Source organism: Microcaecilia unicolor, chromosome 1, assembly GCF_901765095.1.
Source record: "Microcaecilia unicolor chromosome 1, aMicUni1.1, whole genome shotgun sequence".
Lineage (NCBI taxonomy): Eukaryota > Metazoa > Chordata > Amphibia > Gymnophiona > Siphonopidae > Microcaecilia > Microcaecilia unicolor.
The window spans coordinates 618585570-618603581 of record NC_044031.1 but is presented as its reverse complement, the minus strand read 5'-3'; the positions used below and the strand labels follow the sequence as shown (position 1 = coordinate 618603581).

Below are 18012 nucleotides of genomic sequence, written 5' to 3'. Positions count from 1 at the left end.
TAGGACTAGGGGGCATGCGATGAAGCTACAAAGTAGTACATTTAATATGAATCGGAGAAAATGTTTCTTCACTCAACATGTAATTAAACTCTGGAATTTGTTGCCAGAGAATGTGGTAAAGGTGGTTAGCTTAGCGGGGTTTTAAAAGGGTCTGGACAGCTTCCTAAAGGAAAAGTCCATAGATCATTATTAATTTGACTTGGGGAAAACCCACTGCTTATTTCTGTGATAAGCAGCATAAATGTATTGAGCTTTTTTGGGATCTTGCCAGGTATTTGTGATCTGGATTGGCCACTGTTGGAAACAGGATGCTGGGCTTGATAGACCTTTGGTCTGTCCCAGTGTGGCAATACTTATGTAAATCATTGCTCACACACTCATCTCCTCAGCACCACTGCATCAGGCTCCCTCATTCACCATACTTCCTCCACTGCCCTCCTATCTGTACCCATCACACCACCTCCCCCACTAATCCCTCAAACCTTTCCATCAACCTGTCACACCATCTCTTCCATCTCCAATACACCATCTATCCTCCTCCACTGCAATCATCCATTCACTCTCATCCATTTTTCCACACCTCTATCTCTCTCTACTGTGCACTAACAACCCCTCCCCCCCACACACACACACACAATCTTTGCTATCCCCAATAATCCACCCCTTTCCATCCCCATAGCAGTCACATCTCACATTCTTCTATCCCCACAACCTTCATATGCCTACTGCTCTTTCACACTATTTCCTCCATCTCCATGGTCCCTTACACACCCTTCTTTACCACTACTACTACTATCTTCACCCCCACATCCCACCCTTACATGCCACCTGCACCCCCACCACACTCCCCCCTCCATTGTCCTCTATACAGTCTCCTGTGCCATTCGATATTCATACACGCTGCCTCTCTCTGTGAAGCATCTCTCCGACTTCCGCTTCAGCTTAGTGCTGCTCTGCTCAAGTGGGTAGGCATCTGACCCATCCCTCATGCCAAATCCACCACCTCCAGGGGTCTGCAGGCAAAATATGTCCTATGAGGAGAAGGAGAGAGGGCAATAAGAAAAACAGACTCACACCAGCCACCAATCATACCAATACTGGATGACACTCCAGTGCAGACAGGTAGCACAGCTGAGACAGGTCCTGAATCCAGGCCAGAGAACCAGGAGCATCATCAGAACAAAAAACGTAGAGGGCAGCTGAAAGCTGATTCAGAATAGAATCCAAATGTTTGGTGGAGTGCCACCTGCTCTCACCTGTTCTTTCTAGTTTGTGATAAGATCTGTTTTTCATTTTCATAAGGGAACCTTTCAGTTGTTTTCTAGGATCAGCCATGTCCTTCCATTGTTCTGGTAGCAAGTTTCAGTGGCCAACACCAGATTCTGAGCAGTGCATTGGATTCTGAGGGGCTTTCTGCATGGAGGTGAGGGGCTAAGTCATTTATTCAGTTATCTAGTAGACAGCAGGGAAAGGGACCAGCACATGCGGTCTGCCCAGTTATTTCTGTCCATACTAAAGATATATCCCAGCTGCCAGTCAGAGTGTCCGTGTCTATAGTATGTCACTTCTTACTGAAAATACTTTTTTTTTTTTTTTTTTTTAATTCTCTCAGTCTACTTTTTTTCAAGAAAAAAAAGTTATTGCTTCTCTGTACTAGTCCCTCCTGGGTAGCATGAAGACTCCACTTGTTTACCCCAATACCCCCTCCAACCTGCCCACCAAGTCTAACCATAACATAGTGAATGGTCCTACAATAATCAAACACAGCCATCGACAACAGGGGTACTCAAACATCCTGTATCCTAAAGTCCCTGCAGCCTGTCTGGATGGTGCCCATCAAGTCAGCCAACACAAAGAGCAAGCAGCCTGCCAGACACAGCTGCTAGAACTCACCACAGTCTGACACAGAGACCCAGCTGCTGGTCCAGTTCTATCACTATAGCCCAGCCTAGTGGTTAGAGCAGCAGGATGAAAATCCTGCCTCTTTCACACACATTCCTTGTGACCTTGTGCATGTCCCTTCCCTGTACAATGTAAACCCATCTGAACAGAGAAATAACATGTAGATCTGATTGAAATTCACCTTGATATCAGATTAAGAAAAGGTGACTAATTCAATCCAAAAGTTTGACTGTATGGTTTACCTGCCTTTTCACTAGGACATCTAACATTTCATCTACCTATCTGGTATCGTACTACAAAATATTTCAGTAGCAAGTAATGAGCATGCCAGAATTCATGACAAACATGTAATGGACTGAGTAACAGCCACCTTCCATGTCTGAACAGAAGGGTGACCAGAAATAAATTTTCCCAATGGAGGAACAACCAACTGGGTTGAGGAGTGGGCCGAGAACCAGGGAAACCAGAATTCAAATGCTGCTTCTCTCACCAATACTCCTTGTGACCTTGGACAAGTCACTTTATCTCTATCCACTGACAGGGAAAGGCCGGGCCCCAGGACATTTTTCAATGGTATTTTCGGCTTTTGTGTCAGTTGGAATCTCCTTGTGGAATGAACTATCTAGCCAGCTTCAGCGATGCTCTAACCTTAAGCAGTTTAAAAAACTTTTGAAAACAAAACTGCATTTTGGTAATTATACATGAGTCTGCTGTTTGATGTTGAGTAATGTTTTTGTATTTGTGGTTGATTATGAATATTTTTATGGAAACCACCTAGTTATAAGTGGTATATAAGTTTTGAAAATATATAAATAAATAAATTAGATAGGACATTTTTCTTTTTTTGAAAATGGGTATATTTCCTATTCGGATTTGGTATGTTTAGCACAAAATGTCCAAAGTCCAACTCGGACATACTATTGAAAATGCCCCTCCTTATGTGCATAACTGCCGCACTCAGTTATAGAATTGCCCTGAAAGTAACAGACACAAAAAGAAAACTTCTTACCCCAGGGCAGATGGGAACAGATGTCTTTCCTCCTAGGTTGATGGTTCGCCCATTTCTACGGAGCAGAAGATTTAGGCCTCGAGTCCCATCCTCTCCCCCTAGGAAAAAAGGGAGAGCAGGATCCAAAAGTTAGCTCACCAAGAAGAAGAAGAACAGACAGCGAGCAATCAGCAACTGGTAAAAGAACGGATCACAGGTTTAGACAAAATACATATTAAAAAAAACAAACCAAAAAGAAAATAACTTGGAATAAGCATGCAAGCAAGCAAGTGGGGAACACAAGAGAGAAAGAGAAGGAAGCGAGCCCGCAGACAAGAACTAAAGTACAACATCTTCAGAAATCTGCTCGAAAAGAGTTCTTCTGTCCATATTAACACTTGTGTACTAACATAAGTAGAGTAGGGCCTCTTTTACAGTGGTTAGGGTGGTGGACTTTGGTCCTGGAATGCCCCTGTCAAAAAATCTATGTCAGCAAAACTACTAGAGCTTTGAAACAAAGGTTAAGCAAACATAAACACAATATTTCCCATCAAAAAATGGAAGCTCCGATAGTTGCTCACGACACAGCACAACAACACAAATTCAAAGATTAAGTAATGAAGACTATCAGAGGATGGTATGGGATTTGCGTTACAAGACGTATGAGGAGAGACTTGCTGAACTAAACATGTATACTCTGGAGGAAAGGAGAAACAGGGGTGATATGATACATACGTTCAAATATTTGAAAGGTATTAATCCGCAAACGAACCTTTTCCGGAGATGGGAAGATGGTAGAACGAGAGGACATGAAATGAGATTGAAGGGGGGCAGACTCAAGAAAAATGTCAGGAAGTATTTTTTCACGGAGAGAGTAGTGGATGCTTGGAATGCCCTCCCGCGGGAGGTGGTGGAAATGAAAACGGTAACGGAATTCAAACATGCGTGGGATAAGCATAAAGGAATCCTGTGCCGAAGGAATGGATCCTCAGGAGCTTAGTCAAGATCGGGAGGCGGGGCTGGTGGTTGGGAGGCGAGGATAGAGCTGGCCAGACTTATACGGTCTGTGCCAGAGCCAGTGGTTGGGAGGCAGGGCTGGTGGTTGGGAGGCGGGGATAGTGCTGGGCAGACTTATACGGTCTGTGCCCTAAAGAGCACAGGTACAAATCAAAGTAGGGTATACACAAAAAGTAGCACATATGAGTTATCTTGTTGGGCAGACTGGAAGGACTGTGCAGGTCTTTTTCTGCCATCATCTACTATGTTACTATGTTACTATATGAGAGGAAAGCGGTCACAAATTATTACAAGAAGAACAGAAATGGATCTATAAGCTGCAATCTCTGATGCCTAAGGACTTAAATAATAAAATAGAATGGAAAGAATTCTTAAAAGCATGTTATGGTATTTATCAGATGGACAGCCATGTAACATCGAAGCATAAAATTCTTATTCAGTCCCTTTAAGATGAAGTATATACAAGTAGCTGATTGGTTCAATGATCACAGTGTTCTTTTAAATTTGGAAGGCGCCATTTTTAAGATTGCCATTCCCACAGGGCTGAGCAAACTGGAAAAACTGAATGAAGTATTTTTCATAAACAGATAAGTGCCCCTTAATTCTCAGTTGATTCAATAATGTGAAGTAATGAAAAGAAAAGCAAAGAATGTATTTATACTAAAAAATTGAAAAAAAATGAGGGTTTTTTTTAGACCAGTGAGGACGTTAAAATGGCATTTTTGTTGTTAAATCAATGACAACAAGCCGAGCATCTGACGTATTTTCCTTCCTCTAAAAAATTAAATCATTAGATTATTTGGAAAGATAACTAGTAAAATCATATGAACTTGCTATTTTTCAAATGTTGAGTATTCTCCTTAGCAAGACATAAGCCACTAAAGCTATCTATATGTTAGCCAACTCTCTGACCTCATGTGCAACTTTCTTTAAATTAGTCACTTTATTTTCTAACTCCTCTTACCCATCTATATGTTCCATCTTTGCTTATACCTTACACTGTCAATTAAAATGTTCTATTATGTATTGTGTTGACATTGTAAGTAGTATACAAAATTGTGGCAAAAAGAACAAAAGCTAATTTACCAGTACAACACAATAGAACCATACGGTTTAAATAAAAATGTAGAATGGAAAGCATTTTTCTAGAAAGTTGTTTTTCAAGTACTAGAAGTGAAAGCAATAGTCCTTTAAATATAATGGAATAGCTGATTGGATAAGAACAAGCTTGAGCGTTTGTTACAAAAACCGCGGCCATTTTGAAAAAGTGCAAGGAGGATGTCAGAGATAGTGTTTCCTTCCTGATGCAGCAGTGAGAGCAGCGAAACGAGACGTTCTTGTTGAAGGGACAGAAGGAATCAGAATACATCACAATGGGAAAGAGGAAAGAAGCAGTGACATGCAGCTTGTAGCTGGTGGTTCACGGAACAGCTTGTAGCTGGTGGTTCACGGAAAACCCTGAAGCTAAGTACAGACTGTTTATGTTTGGGGAGAATAGAGATCCTACAAATGAAAAGCTGTGAGATTGAGCACTGCATTTAATTCTATTTAAATGTAAATGTAGGACAGAATCAGTTGCAGAAAATATTCTGCTTGATACAAGGGGAAGCTGTGTTTCAGAGGGCAGGAATCACTGGTTTTTCTCCGAGTGGGAGTTTTTTTCAGTGATTTAGAATCCTGACCTCTGAAAGAATTTGATAGCAAATATAGGACCGGTGATAATAAATACTTCCAGAAAACAGCTTAAGCGCATGTAAGAAAATATCATGCAAAAGAGTTCTGAATAGAACAGCCAAGCCGGGAAGATCTGAGGTCCTCTTAATAAAAGTAAGAATAAACAAATGTGATTTACAGCAGCAGTTGTTGGAAGCAGAATATTTTGAATACCACGTGGTAATACAACATTAGAATTAGAATATTTCACCAGTGGTCCCTATTTAGGCATTATTGTGGTTTAACACAAGTAGTATACTAAGCCATACTTTGTATTATTGGAATATATTTACTGCTGTAATTGTCTATTGATCATGTTTTATTCTTACTGTACACCGCCTTGACTGAATTCCTTCAAAAAGGCGGTAAATAAATCTTAATAAATAAATAAGAAGAAATTTACATAAAGTCTGCCTACCCACCAGAACTAGCAATCTATGTATTAACCAGAAAATCAAAAGAAGCAGGTATAATTATGTTCATTTGTAGTAAATCTAGGCAGAAGATAAAAATAAGTCAACTTGCAGTTTGAAAAACAGAAAATTCTGGACTGCCTGAAAGTGACACTGAGGATAAGGACCTCAATGGCTTTTCATATGAATGAACTGTTTGATTTCCAAATTTATTAAACACTCTCTAAATATAATAATCACCTATTATCTAAGATAAATTTACTTACTAATATATTTCATGAAGTTCATTTTAATATTTATGGTCTACTCTCAGCCACATACATTAGCGACAGTCAGCGTATTTTGGGCCTGATCTCAGCATCAGCAGCACATTCCACATGTCCAGAGGTGTGACCTATACACTGGAGCGACTTATTAAGTTTCCATAATTTTTTTTTTTCAACGAGCATCTTATAGTCTGGAAAATACAGGTACATAGACAAAGTGTCTCTCATGACAGTGTGCATAGTGGTAAGAGCTAGAACCTAAGGGGAGCAAGCTGCTGCTTTTCCAAGATTTTTCAGCATACTGCACACAATTATTCAACAAAGAAATCTACTTCACCATGCAGACACAGTGAGAGTGTTTTTTTACTAAGAAGATGCAAACTTGTTCCAGTCTGCAGAAGAACTCAAAACATTCATGCAGGCACTGAATGTAACAAAGAACAGAATTAGAGTTCATTCAGAGACACGGGATTCAGCTGAGGCGGTATGATAACAGCACCAGAGCAAACACGGGTACAAGTTATGGATATAAACTGAGACACTGTACAGGAATTGTGTTTTAACTTTCAACATACAAAGTAGGGGACATTGAGGAACTCAGAGGGCATGTTTCAGACCTTGGACTTTCGTTACATGAAGCTGCAGCATCTAAAGAGGTAACAGAGGATGATATAAAATTGTAGGGAGACACACTCAGCGACAACAGCAGGAAATTTTTATAATTTTCTTTTTTCTTTTGTTATGCAAAGGGTGGTGGATGCCTAGAATACCTTCCCTAACTGGATGGTGGAATTAAAACAGAAATGGATTTCAAAAAGTTATTAAACGCCAGTTCTATGGCTGGCAAAAGTGTTGTGTCCCAATTTACAAATGTGTATTCACACTGCTACCCTAGTATTCCGCAAAGATTAAAGATTTCAAGGAAGGGCCACACCTGCTCACTTAATTAATCGTTTCATTGCAAATCTTCCCTTTGTTTCTAAGATTACAGAAAAAAAAATGAAGAACCACAGTTCTCTCAAGATTACGTTGAGAGAACTGTGGTTCTTCATTCACATCAAACAGGCTTTCGCCCACACCATAACACAAGAACATAAGCATTGCCATGCTGGGATAGGCCGAAGGTCCATCAAGCCCAGCATCCTGTTTCTAACAGTGGCCAATCCAGGTTACAAGTACCTGGAAAGTTCCCAGAACAGTACAATACATTTTATGCTGCTTATCCTAGAAATAAACAGTGGATTTTCCCAAGTCCATCTTAATAATGGCTTATGGACTTTTCTTTTAGGTATTGCCACCCACATCTTACACCACCTGGATCAAGGCCATACAGTTCTTGTTCTCTCTTTGGATCTTGATTTATTGTATTGTTATGTATGTAAACCGCTCAGGCAAAATTTGATGGGCGGCACATCAAGTAATAAAAAGAGAGGAGACTCTAAAGAGAAGTAGAAGCCTAAGTTCCAGTATAGAAGAGATTCCTACCAGGTGACCTGAGAATTACCCATGTGACACAGTGCTCTAAAAATAAACAGATAGGGGACTTTATCTTTATAGCATCCGCCACTGTGTTACTAGAAGAGGAAGAAAAACACCAAGGAGGCAGAAGGAGGATGAGGAGGCGTGAAGAAAGGAGGAAAACAAATATGCTGGAGTGAGGGAGGCAAGAGAAGGGTAAAGGGAAAGAAGGCGCAGTGAAGAATTGTGAAATTTTTACCCTTCAGCCCATATGGACGAAATGCTCGTCGCTCTGTCAGTACGGAGAGAATGACCTCTTCTCGGAACTGCAACTCTCGGATGACTCCATCCCCGCCACAGAAACGTCCTTTCCCACCTGTGCCAGGGTTGAGCTGGAAGCGCTTTAGGATGACAGGATACCTGGGGAAGACACAGTTCTGACCAAGTCAGTGCCTGGGCTCATATTAGCATCTCAGTGGCAGGCAGTAACAGGGTGCTTGCTGAAGTTAAGCAGCTCTTAGGTGCCTGCCTATATCAACTGGTACTGGGCACCAGCACAAACTATTCTACACAACCACGCAACATCTGAACAGTGTCCAAATTCCCTCTTTCCCTCTCTCACCTTCAGCCAAACCTCCCCCCACCCCCCCCTCACCACCACTATGTAATAGGAAGACCTAAAGCTCTCTGGGGGAGGGCATCACAATCAATCCAGGTACGTGACTGGTTCAGTGGCGTAGTCAGACCCAGTATTTTGGATGGGCCCAGAGATAACTTAGATGGGCCCTGCCACACCACATCATGGCCCCCCGCTCCCGTAGATATAAAAAAAAAATTATAAGTATTTTTTCACCTACCCCACATAAACATCTCTCCTCTTCTGCGGTGTCCCAACATTTTCCTGCCCATCGCTGAACCCCGTCCCTCCCCGGTGTACCTTACAGGTAAGTATTGCCATACTGGGACAGACTGAAGATCCATCAAGCCCAGCATCCTGTTTCCAGCAGTGGCCAATCTAGGTCATAAGTACAAGGCAAGATCCCAAAAAACTACTATACTGCTTATCCTAGAAATAAGCAGTGGATTTTCCCCAAGTCCATTTTAATAATGGTCTATGGACCTTTCCTTTCAAACCTTTTTTAAACCCCGCTAAGCCAACTGCTTTTACTGCATTCTCTGGCAAAGAATTCCAGAGTTTAATTACACGTTGAGTGAAGAAAGATTTTCTCTGATTTGTTCTAAATTTACTACTTTGTAGCTTCATTACATGACCCCTAGTCCTAGTCAGGGGCGTAGCCAGACCTTACCAGGAGGGGGAGGCCAGAACCCGAGGTGGGGGGGCACTGTTTAACCGCCTCCCCCCGCTGCCGACCCCCCCTGCGCCCGCCACTTTGGACCCCCCTGCCGACGACCCTCTTGAACCCCCGTCCCGCCACCAACCCTCCCCTGCCATCGCCGCCTGCCCCGCCGCCGCATCAGGTACCTTGTTTGCTGGCGGGGGTCCCCAAACCCCTCCAGCCGAAGAGTCTTCTTCAGCGACAGAGTAGACTCCGGCGCCTTCGTTCAACGAAGTTCGTTGTGTGATGATCAGCTGTTTCTGAAGCCTTACGTCCTGCACGGAGCTACATGCACGGTGCAGGACTTAACGCGTCAGAAACAGCTGATCATCACACAACGAACTCATTGAATGAAGGCGCCGGAGTCTACTCCGGCGCTGAAGACTCTTCGGCTGGTGGGGTTTGGGGACCCCCGCCAGCAAACAAGGTACCTGATGTGGTGGCGGGGTGGGCGGCGACGGCGTGGGAGGGTTGGTGGCGGGAGGGGGGTTGAAGAGGGTCGTTGGCAGGGGGCCAGGGCCGAATCTACGAGGGCCCAGGCCCCCCAGGCCCCACGTAGCTATGCCACTGGTCCTAGTATTTTTGGAAAGAGTAAACAATCGATTCTTGTCTACCTATTTCACTCCAATCATTATTTTATAGACCTCTATCATATCTCCCCTAATCCGTCTTTTCTCCAAGCTGAAGAGCCCTAACCGCTTTAGCTTTTCCTCATAGGGAAGTCATCCCATCCCCTTTATCATTTTTGTCGCCCTTCTCTGTACCTTTTCTAATTCCACTACATCTTTTTTGAGATGCGGTGACCAGAATTGAACACAATATTTGAGGTGCCTGCAGTGATTCATTATTGCTGCCTGCGCCAGCCCCATAGGTTTTCATCAGCCGGGTCCTGCCTTCGCTGATGTAATTTCCTGTTTCCTGTCTGGCAGGACCCGGCCAATGGAAGCCTGTGGGGCCGGTGTAGGCAGCAATAATGAATTCTCCAAAGCAGTGGCGTAGCTACGTGGGGCCTGAGGGGGCCGGGGCCCCCGCAGATTCACCCCAGGACCCCCCTCCCGGCGAACCCGCCCCCGCCACCGCCTACCTTTACTTTTGCTGGCGGGGGATCCCACTCCCCGCCAGCCGACGTCTTCTCAGTCCTTCCTGCTCTTCAATTTGTTTGCTGACGTCCTGCACGTAATTGTACGTGCAGGACGTCAGACTCAGAGAACAGTTCAACGTGCAGGACGTCAGCAAACAAATTGAAGAGCAGGAAGCGACTGAGAAGAAGACGTCGGCTGGCGGGGAGTGGGATCCCCCGCCAGCAAAAGTAAAGGTAAGCTGCAGCGGCGGCGGGTTCGCGGCAGGAGGGGGGGGGCGGCAATGTCAGCGGTGGGGGGGCGGCGCCGGGGGGAGGGCTAAAATGTGCCCCCTCCCCCCGGGCTCTGGACCCCTCCCCCACAGAAGGCTGGCTACGCCCCTGCTCCAAAGACAAGCAGGCCAATATTCTCACAATTGGGTGACGTCACGTCGGCCCGGAGGACTTTCTAGCAAAGTCTACATCAAAATCAAAAAAAAAAAATGTCCCTCGTCGCGCGGGCGGATGCAGTGCGCATGCACGCGTCCGTTTTCCCGCCCGCCGCGAGGACACATTCCTCAGTTTTTTCTTCTCCGCGTCTGAGGTGACACGGGGATTGATTTCGTCTTCGTGTTGCTGTGCCCGGAGGTGAAGAAGAACTTCGAAAAGTATCCTTCTTTAGAGTTTATTAGTAATGTTTTTCATTTATTAAGTTTCCTTTCTTTTAGCCTGCGATTTTATTTAAATCGCTCGTTCGGGGCTTTTTTTCCCTATTTTTGTTGTGTCCTTTTCTTTTTACGACACAATCGCGTCTTTTGATTTGGCAGGGGCAGTTTTTCCCGAGATGTCATCGAAGACGCCCAGCGGCTTCAAGCCTTGTGCCCGCTGTCATCGGGCCATCTCCAGCACTGACCCACGCTCGTGGTGTTTACAGTGCCTTGGGCCAGACCACCGCTCGGAGGGCTGCAAAATGTGTCTCGCTATGAAAAAGCGGACACTGCTCTCCCGAGATGCCCAAAGGGAGAAGATTTTTGGGTCCGGTACTTCGGCGTTGTCTAAGTCGGCGCCGTCCAAATCGGCGCCACTAAAGTCGGTGCCGGTGAAGTCGGTGCCGTCGAGGACGATGCCTTCGAAACCGGCGTCGTCGAGGTCGACGTCGAAGGAAGCGTCGGCACCGGGAGACCGGGGACAGGCTGCCATTCGACCGATGCACGCTGGGAGCAGTGATGCATCGAGTGGGTCTCCACCCACCTCGGCGCCTCCTGCTTTGCAGACCCCCCGGGACCGTCCTGCATCGGACCCGGCCCCGAAGAGACGTGTGGATTCCACGTCCTCTTCTCCGGTGCCGAGGAGTCTTGACGACGGGCGTCAGGCGAAGGCCAAGAGGCACCGTCGTCGTTCTCCTTCGCGTCACGGCACCGGGAGCTCCGGGTCATCGATACATTCGATACCCGAGAAGCGTCGGTGCCGAGAGGATCGCTCCCCCTCTATTACTGAGGTACCGACGCGTGGGGTCACTGGCAGCCGAGTCCCCACTCCCCAACCTCAGCAGACTTTGCCTCCAATACCTCAACCGACCCCTCAGCATCTTCCGGCAGCAGCTCTTGATGAGCGTATGCAGGCCTTATTTCCTTTTTTTATGGAAATGATGCAGCAGTGGCAATCGGCACCGAGGTTGTCGGCGCCGGCGGTGCCGATGGTTTCAGAGACACCGGTGCCGACGGCGTCGGAGGTATCGACATTGCCGGTGCCGGATGTTTATGCATCAGGCCTACAGCCTGTGGTGAGGTCTGTCTCACCGGTGCCACCTCCAGCGCCAGTGTCCTTGACTTCCCGGGTTGGCTCTCCCGAGACATCGGGGCAGGAAGCTTCTCCGGAGTCTCAGGGACCGTCAATTTCTCGACATCATCATAGAGGCCGTCAAGCCTCTTCGTCGAGACGGGCTCAGATCCAGGCGGCTCTGTCTGAGCTTTTAGCCCCATCTGACAATACCTCATCAGAGGATGATGATGAGATGCATGGGGAGTTCTCTGGTGAGGACTCTCAAGGCATTCCATCTGATTCTACTCCCTCGCCCCAAAGACAGCGTTCTCCTCCCGAGAGCTTGTCTTTCTCATCTTTTGTTCGGGAGATGTCTGAGGCCATCCCCTTCCCTGTGGAAATTGTGGATGAGCCCAGAGCTAAAATGCTTGAGGTTTTGGACTATCCATCTCCACCTACATCTTCTGCCACAGTTCCTTTCCATGAGACTCTCAAGGAACTTATGTTGAGGAACTGGGAGATGCCTTTTTCTTGCCCAACCGTCCCTAAGAAAGTTGAGTCCCAATACCGGATCCACGGGGAACCCAGTCTCATGCGGGCTCAATTGTCTCATGATTCAGCAGTGGTGGATTCCGCTCTCAGAAGAGCCAAGAGTTCTAGGAACTTCTCCTCGGCGCCCCCGGGGCGGGAGTACAGAACTTTGGACTCTTTTGGGAGGAAGGCGTATCAGGCTGGTCTGCTCGCCGCCAAAATTCAATCGTACCAACTCTACACGAGTATTCATTTGCGGAACTCTGTGAGGCAACTTGAGAGTTTGGTAGACACACTCCCACAGGAGACAGCCGAACCCTTTCGCCAAGTGATCAGGCAGCAGAAGGCGTGTCGCAAGTTCCTGTCCAGGGGCGTTGTTGACACTTGCGATGTGGTATCTCGCTTCTCTGCTCAAGGTATAGCGATGCGCAGGCTCTCATGGCTGCGTGCCTCTAACCTGGAGGAATGAACTCAGCAGAAGATAGCAGATATCCCATGCCGGGGGGATCACCTTTTCGGAGAGAAGGTAGAAGAGATGATTGATCATCTCTACCAGCGTGACAACGCTATGGATTCTCTCTCCCGCCGGACGCCTTCTGCATCCACTTCCACTTCTAGGAAGTTTTTTAAGGGAAAAAGAGGTGCTCCTTACGTTGCTAGAAACCGCAAGTACACTTCTTATTCCCGTCAGCCGGATCAGGCTCGACCCCAGCCCGCTCGCTCTCGTCAGCAGCGGACACCGAAGCAGGCCCCTGCAGCTCCCCAGCAAAAACCAGGGACGGGTTTTTGACTGGCTCCAGCAGAGCATAGCCGGAATCAAAGTACCTGTGCCGAACGATCTGCCAGTCGGGGGGAGGTTAAAATTTTTTCACCAAAGGTGGCCTCTCTTAACCTCCGATCGGTGGGTTCTCCAAATAGTCCGGTCCGGGTACGCTCTCAATCTGATTTCCGAGCCTCCAAATTGCCCACCAGGAGCTCAGTCTTTCAGCTCCTACCACAAGCTGGTACTTGCAGAGGAACTCTCCGCCCTTCTCAGCGCCAATGCGGTCGAGCCCGTCCCACCAGGGCAAGAAGGGCTGGGATTCTATTCCAGGTACTTCCTTGTGGAAAAGAAAACAGGGGGGATGCGTCCCATCCTAGACCTAAGGGCCCTGAACAAATACCTGGTCCGAGAAAAGTTCAGGATGCTTTCCCTAGGCACCCTTCTTCCCATGATTCAAGAAAACGATGGCTATGCTCTCTGGACTTGAAGGACGCTTACACTCACATATCGATACTTCCAGCTCACAGGAAGTATCTTCGATTTCAGCTGGGATCACAGCACTTTCAGTACTGTGTTTTGCCTTTTGGCTTGGCGTCTGCACCCAGGGTATTTACAAAGTGCCTGGCAGTTGTGGCAGCGTCGCTACGCAGACTGGGAGTGCATGTGTTCCCTTATCTGGACAATTGGCTGGTGAAGAACACCTCTCCGCAAGAAACTTTGCAGTCCATGCGGATGACTATTCAGGTGCTAGAGATGCTGGGGTTTGTCATCAATTATCCCAAGTCCCATCTCGTCCCAGCTCAGAAATTGGAATTCATAGGAGCTCTGTTGTGCACAAAGACGGCTTGTGCTTATCTTCCAGGACCCAGAGCGGACAGACTTCTGTCTCTGGTTTCCAGAGTGCAAGCGTCTCAGCAGATCACAGCTCGGCAGATGTTGAGATTGCTTGGCCACATGGCCTCCACAGTTCATGTGACACCCATGGCACGTTTACATATGAGATCTGCTCAATGGACCCTAGCTTCCCAGTGGTTTCAAGCCACAGGGAATCTAGAGGATGTTATCCGGCTGTCCATCAATTTTCGCAACTCCCTCAATTGGTGGACCATTCGATCCAATCTGGTCTTGGGACGCCCATTCCAAATTCCTCAGCCACAAAAAGTGCTGACGACGGATGCATCCCTCCTCGGGTGGGGAGCGCATGTAGATGGGCTTCACACTCAAGGAGCTTGGTCTCTTCAGGAGAGGCATCTCCAGATCAATCTCCTGGAATTGCGAGTGATCTGGAACGCCCTAAAGGCCTTCAGAGATCGACTATCCAACAAAATTGTTCTCATTCAGACAGACAATCAGGTGGCAATGTATTACACCAACAAGCAAGGGGGTACCGGATCTCGCCCTCTGTGTCAGGAGGCCGTGCAGATGTGGCTATGGGCCTATCAAAATGGAATGTTTCTCCAAGCCACTTATCTAGCCGGTGTAAACAACAGTCTGGCCGACAGGCTGAGCAGAGTTATGCAGCCTCACGAGTGGTCCTTGAACATGACTATTGCCAAAAAGATCTTTCAAGTTTGGGGCACTCCATCGATAGATCTTTTTGCTTCCCAGGACACTCACAAGGTTCCTCAATTCTGTTCCAGACTTCAGGCCCACGGCAGACTAGCATCGGATGCCTTCCTCCTTTTTTGGGGGACAGGACTCCTATATGCGTATCCTCCCATCCCTTTAGTGGGGAAGACTCTCCTGAAACTCAAGCAAGACCAGGGAACCATGATTCTGATAGCGCCCTTTTGGCCCCGTCAGATTTGGTTTCCCCTTCTCCTGGAACTTTCTTCAGAAGAGCCATGGAGATTGGACTGTTTTCCGACCCTCATTACTCAGAACAAGGGGGCGCTTCTGCATCCCAACCTCCGGTCTCTAGCTCTCACGGCCTGGATGTTGCGAGCGTAGAAGTTGCCTCTTTTGGTCTCTCTGAGGGTGTCCAGAGTCCTGTTTGCTTCCAGAAAAGAGTCCACACATAGGTGTTATTCTTTTAAATGGAAGAGGTTTGCCGTCTGGTGTGACAGCAAGGGTCTAGATCCTTTCTCTTGTCCTGCACAGACCTTGCTTGAGTACCTTTTGCATTTATCCGAGTCTGGTCTTAAAACCAACTCGGTCAAGGTTCATCTTAGCGCAATCAGTGCTTATCATTCACATGTAGATGGTTTGCCTATCTCTGGACAGCCTTTAGTCATGCGTTTCATGAGAGGTTTGTTTTTGACAAAGCCCCCTGTCAAACCTCCTCCAGTGCCATGGGATCTCAACGTCGTTCTCACCCAGCTGATGACAACTCCTTTCGAGCCACTGGATTCCTGTCATCTGAAGTACTTGACCTTGAAGGTCATTTTCTTGGTGGCGGTTACTTCAGCTCGTAGGGTCAGTGAGCTTCAGGCCCTGGTAGTTCATGCACCTTTCCTTGTCTTTCATCATGACAGAGTAGTTCTCCGCACGCACCCAAAGTTTTTACCGAAGGTGGTGTCGGAGTTCCATCTGAACCAGTCAATTGTCTTGCCAACATTTTTTCCCCCTCCTCACATGAGCCCGGGCGAAAGCAAGTTGCACACTTTGGACTGTAAAAGAGCACTGGCCTGTTACGTGGAGCGGACATGCCCCTTCAGACAGTCCGCCCATCTGTTTATTTCTTTTAATCCCAATAAGAGGGGAGTTGCTGTCGGAAAACGCACCATTTCTAATTGGCTAGAAGATTGCATTTCCTTCTCTTATGGCCAAGCTGGGCTGACTTTGGACGGCCATGTCACTGGCTCATCTAAAGTCAGCCACCATAGAAGAGATTTGCAAAGCTGCGACGTGGTCTTCAATCCACACATTCACATCGCATTACTGCCTTCAGCAGCATAGCCGACGCGACAGTCGGTTTGGGCAGTCTGGGCAGTCGGTGCTGCAGAGTCTGTTTGGGGTTTAGAATCCAACTCCACCCCCCTAGGCCCATTTTTATTCTGTTCCAGGCTGCACTCTCAGTTAGCTGTGTTTTGTTTCAGGTCAATTTCATTTATGTCCTTGCCGTTGCGAGGCACAATTGACCATTCTTTGTTATGTTGAGTGAGCCTGGGGGCTAGGGATACCCAATTGTGAGAATATTGGCCTGCTTGTCTTTGGAGAAAGAGTAGTTACTTACCTGTAACAGGTGTTCTCCGAAGACAGCAGTCAATATAGTCTCACAACCCTCCCACCTCCCCTTTGGAGTTGTATTCCTCTATTTCTTGAAATTTAACTGAGGAATGTGTCCTTGCGGCGGGCGGGAAAATGGACGCGCGCATGCGCACTGCATCCGCCCGCGCGACGAGGGACATTTTTTTTTTTTTTTATTTTGATGTAGACTTTGCTATAAAGTCCTCCGGGCTGACGTGACGTCACCCAATTGTGAGAATATATTGCCTGCTGTCTTCGGAGAACACCTGTTACAGGTAAGTAACTACTCTTTACTGCAGGCACCAGAGATGCCTGTAAGATACACTGGGGAAGGATGGGGATCAGTGATGGGTGGGCAGATGCCAGGATGCCGCGGAGGACAGATGTTGATGTGGGGTGCCACCTCTGGGTGGGCCTGAGCCAAGAACCCAGGCCCACCCGTAGATATGCCACTGGACTGGTTGAAGCTCACAGCGGAAGAATTCTCCTCGTGTCAGTGGAAGCTGTGCCTAAAGTACTGAACCTGACTGATGCTTCAGTCAATGCAAACAAAGATTTTGGCATCAGTGTACATAGAAAGCAACTGAATTTCGGTTTTGGTGCCAAAATAGACCCAAAATCCTAATTTGGTCCTTTTTTTGGTTTCAGACAAAAATACAAAGTGTATTTGTGGCTGAAACCAAACCTCTTGGGCAGTCCCTGTACCCTCCCCTCCCCATACCCCCCACCCTCAGGCCTACCTTAAAAGCATTGTGAAGTGGGGGCAGGAGCTATCCATACTCACTCCATTGTCAACATGACTGCTGCTTAAAGTCCCGGAAGCCATGTTGACAACAGAGCCGGCAGGGGCAGGAGCGAGTGCAGATTACTCCTGCCCCCACTGCTTTTAATGTAAGCCTGGTGGTGTGGGTCTAGCCCTACAGGGGGGGAGGGGTCTGAGTGGGAGTCTTGTTTCAAGTGGGGTGGGGAGGAGCGGCTGGGCCTTGGAGTTGTTTCTTTTGGAGAAAAGGGAGGAGGTGCAGTGTGGTTTCATTTATGATTTCTGCTTTGGCCAAAACTGAGAGACATAATTCAGTCATAGGTTTGGTTTCAGCCAAAACTGAAAAAAAAGGTTTTGGTTGGCCTCAAACTCCCTGCTCTCACAGCCTCTACCTCCCACCGCCAGCGAGTATGTGGGTACCGTTTCTCCAGGATCTCAGGGTCCGTGATCCGCGTGTTGGTCATGTGGGTGTGAATGCCACTCCGCCCATGCCAGTAGGGTCCTGCCCCAGCGCCTCCAGCCACTGTTTCATAGTAACCAACCTGTTCGTTGCCAAAAGTGATGTTATTCATGCAGCCCTGTGGTAAAGAGCATATCATTAGTGGCTGCCCAGACAAGAAGTAGAATTAACAGTGCTCCAGAGTCTTGGCAAAAAGGAAACGAGCTAAGGGCCCAACCAGACAGAAAAGCAGGGCAGAATAACAGTGCTCTAGACCAGGGATAATCATGGCTTCTGCAGAGTCAAAGATAGGATTAAACCTTTGACATTAGGAGCAGCATGGCAGATATCAAAACAAGGTCACCTCAAGTTCCAGAAGGCTCTCTATCACTCCACAAGGTCAATATAACCAAGTACA

General features: G+C 47.2%; 1 protein-coding gene across 1 annotated transcript in view; it reads right to left on the bottom strand.

Moving 5' to 3' along the window:
• Nucleotides 1-290: 290 nt before the first annotated feature.
• Nucleotides 291-18012, bottom strand: part of OPLAH (5-oxoprolinase, ATP-hydrolysing) — a 161582-nt gene continuing 143860 nt past the window's right edge. Inside the window, exons 25-28 of the mRNA XM_030220113.1 lie at nucleotides 17576-17733; nucleotides 8017-8177; nucleotides 2912-3009; nucleotides 291-1031 (exon numbers count right to left, since the gene is read on the bottom strand). Coding sequence (XP_030075973.1) covers nucleotides 864-1031; nucleotides 2912-3009; nucleotides 8017-8177; nucleotides 17576-17733 — 585 coding nt within the window. The 3' untranslated portion in view covers nucleotides 291-863. The remainder of the gene's footprint in view (nucleotides 1032-2911; nucleotides 3010-8016; nucleotides 8178-17575; nucleotides 17734-18012) is intronic.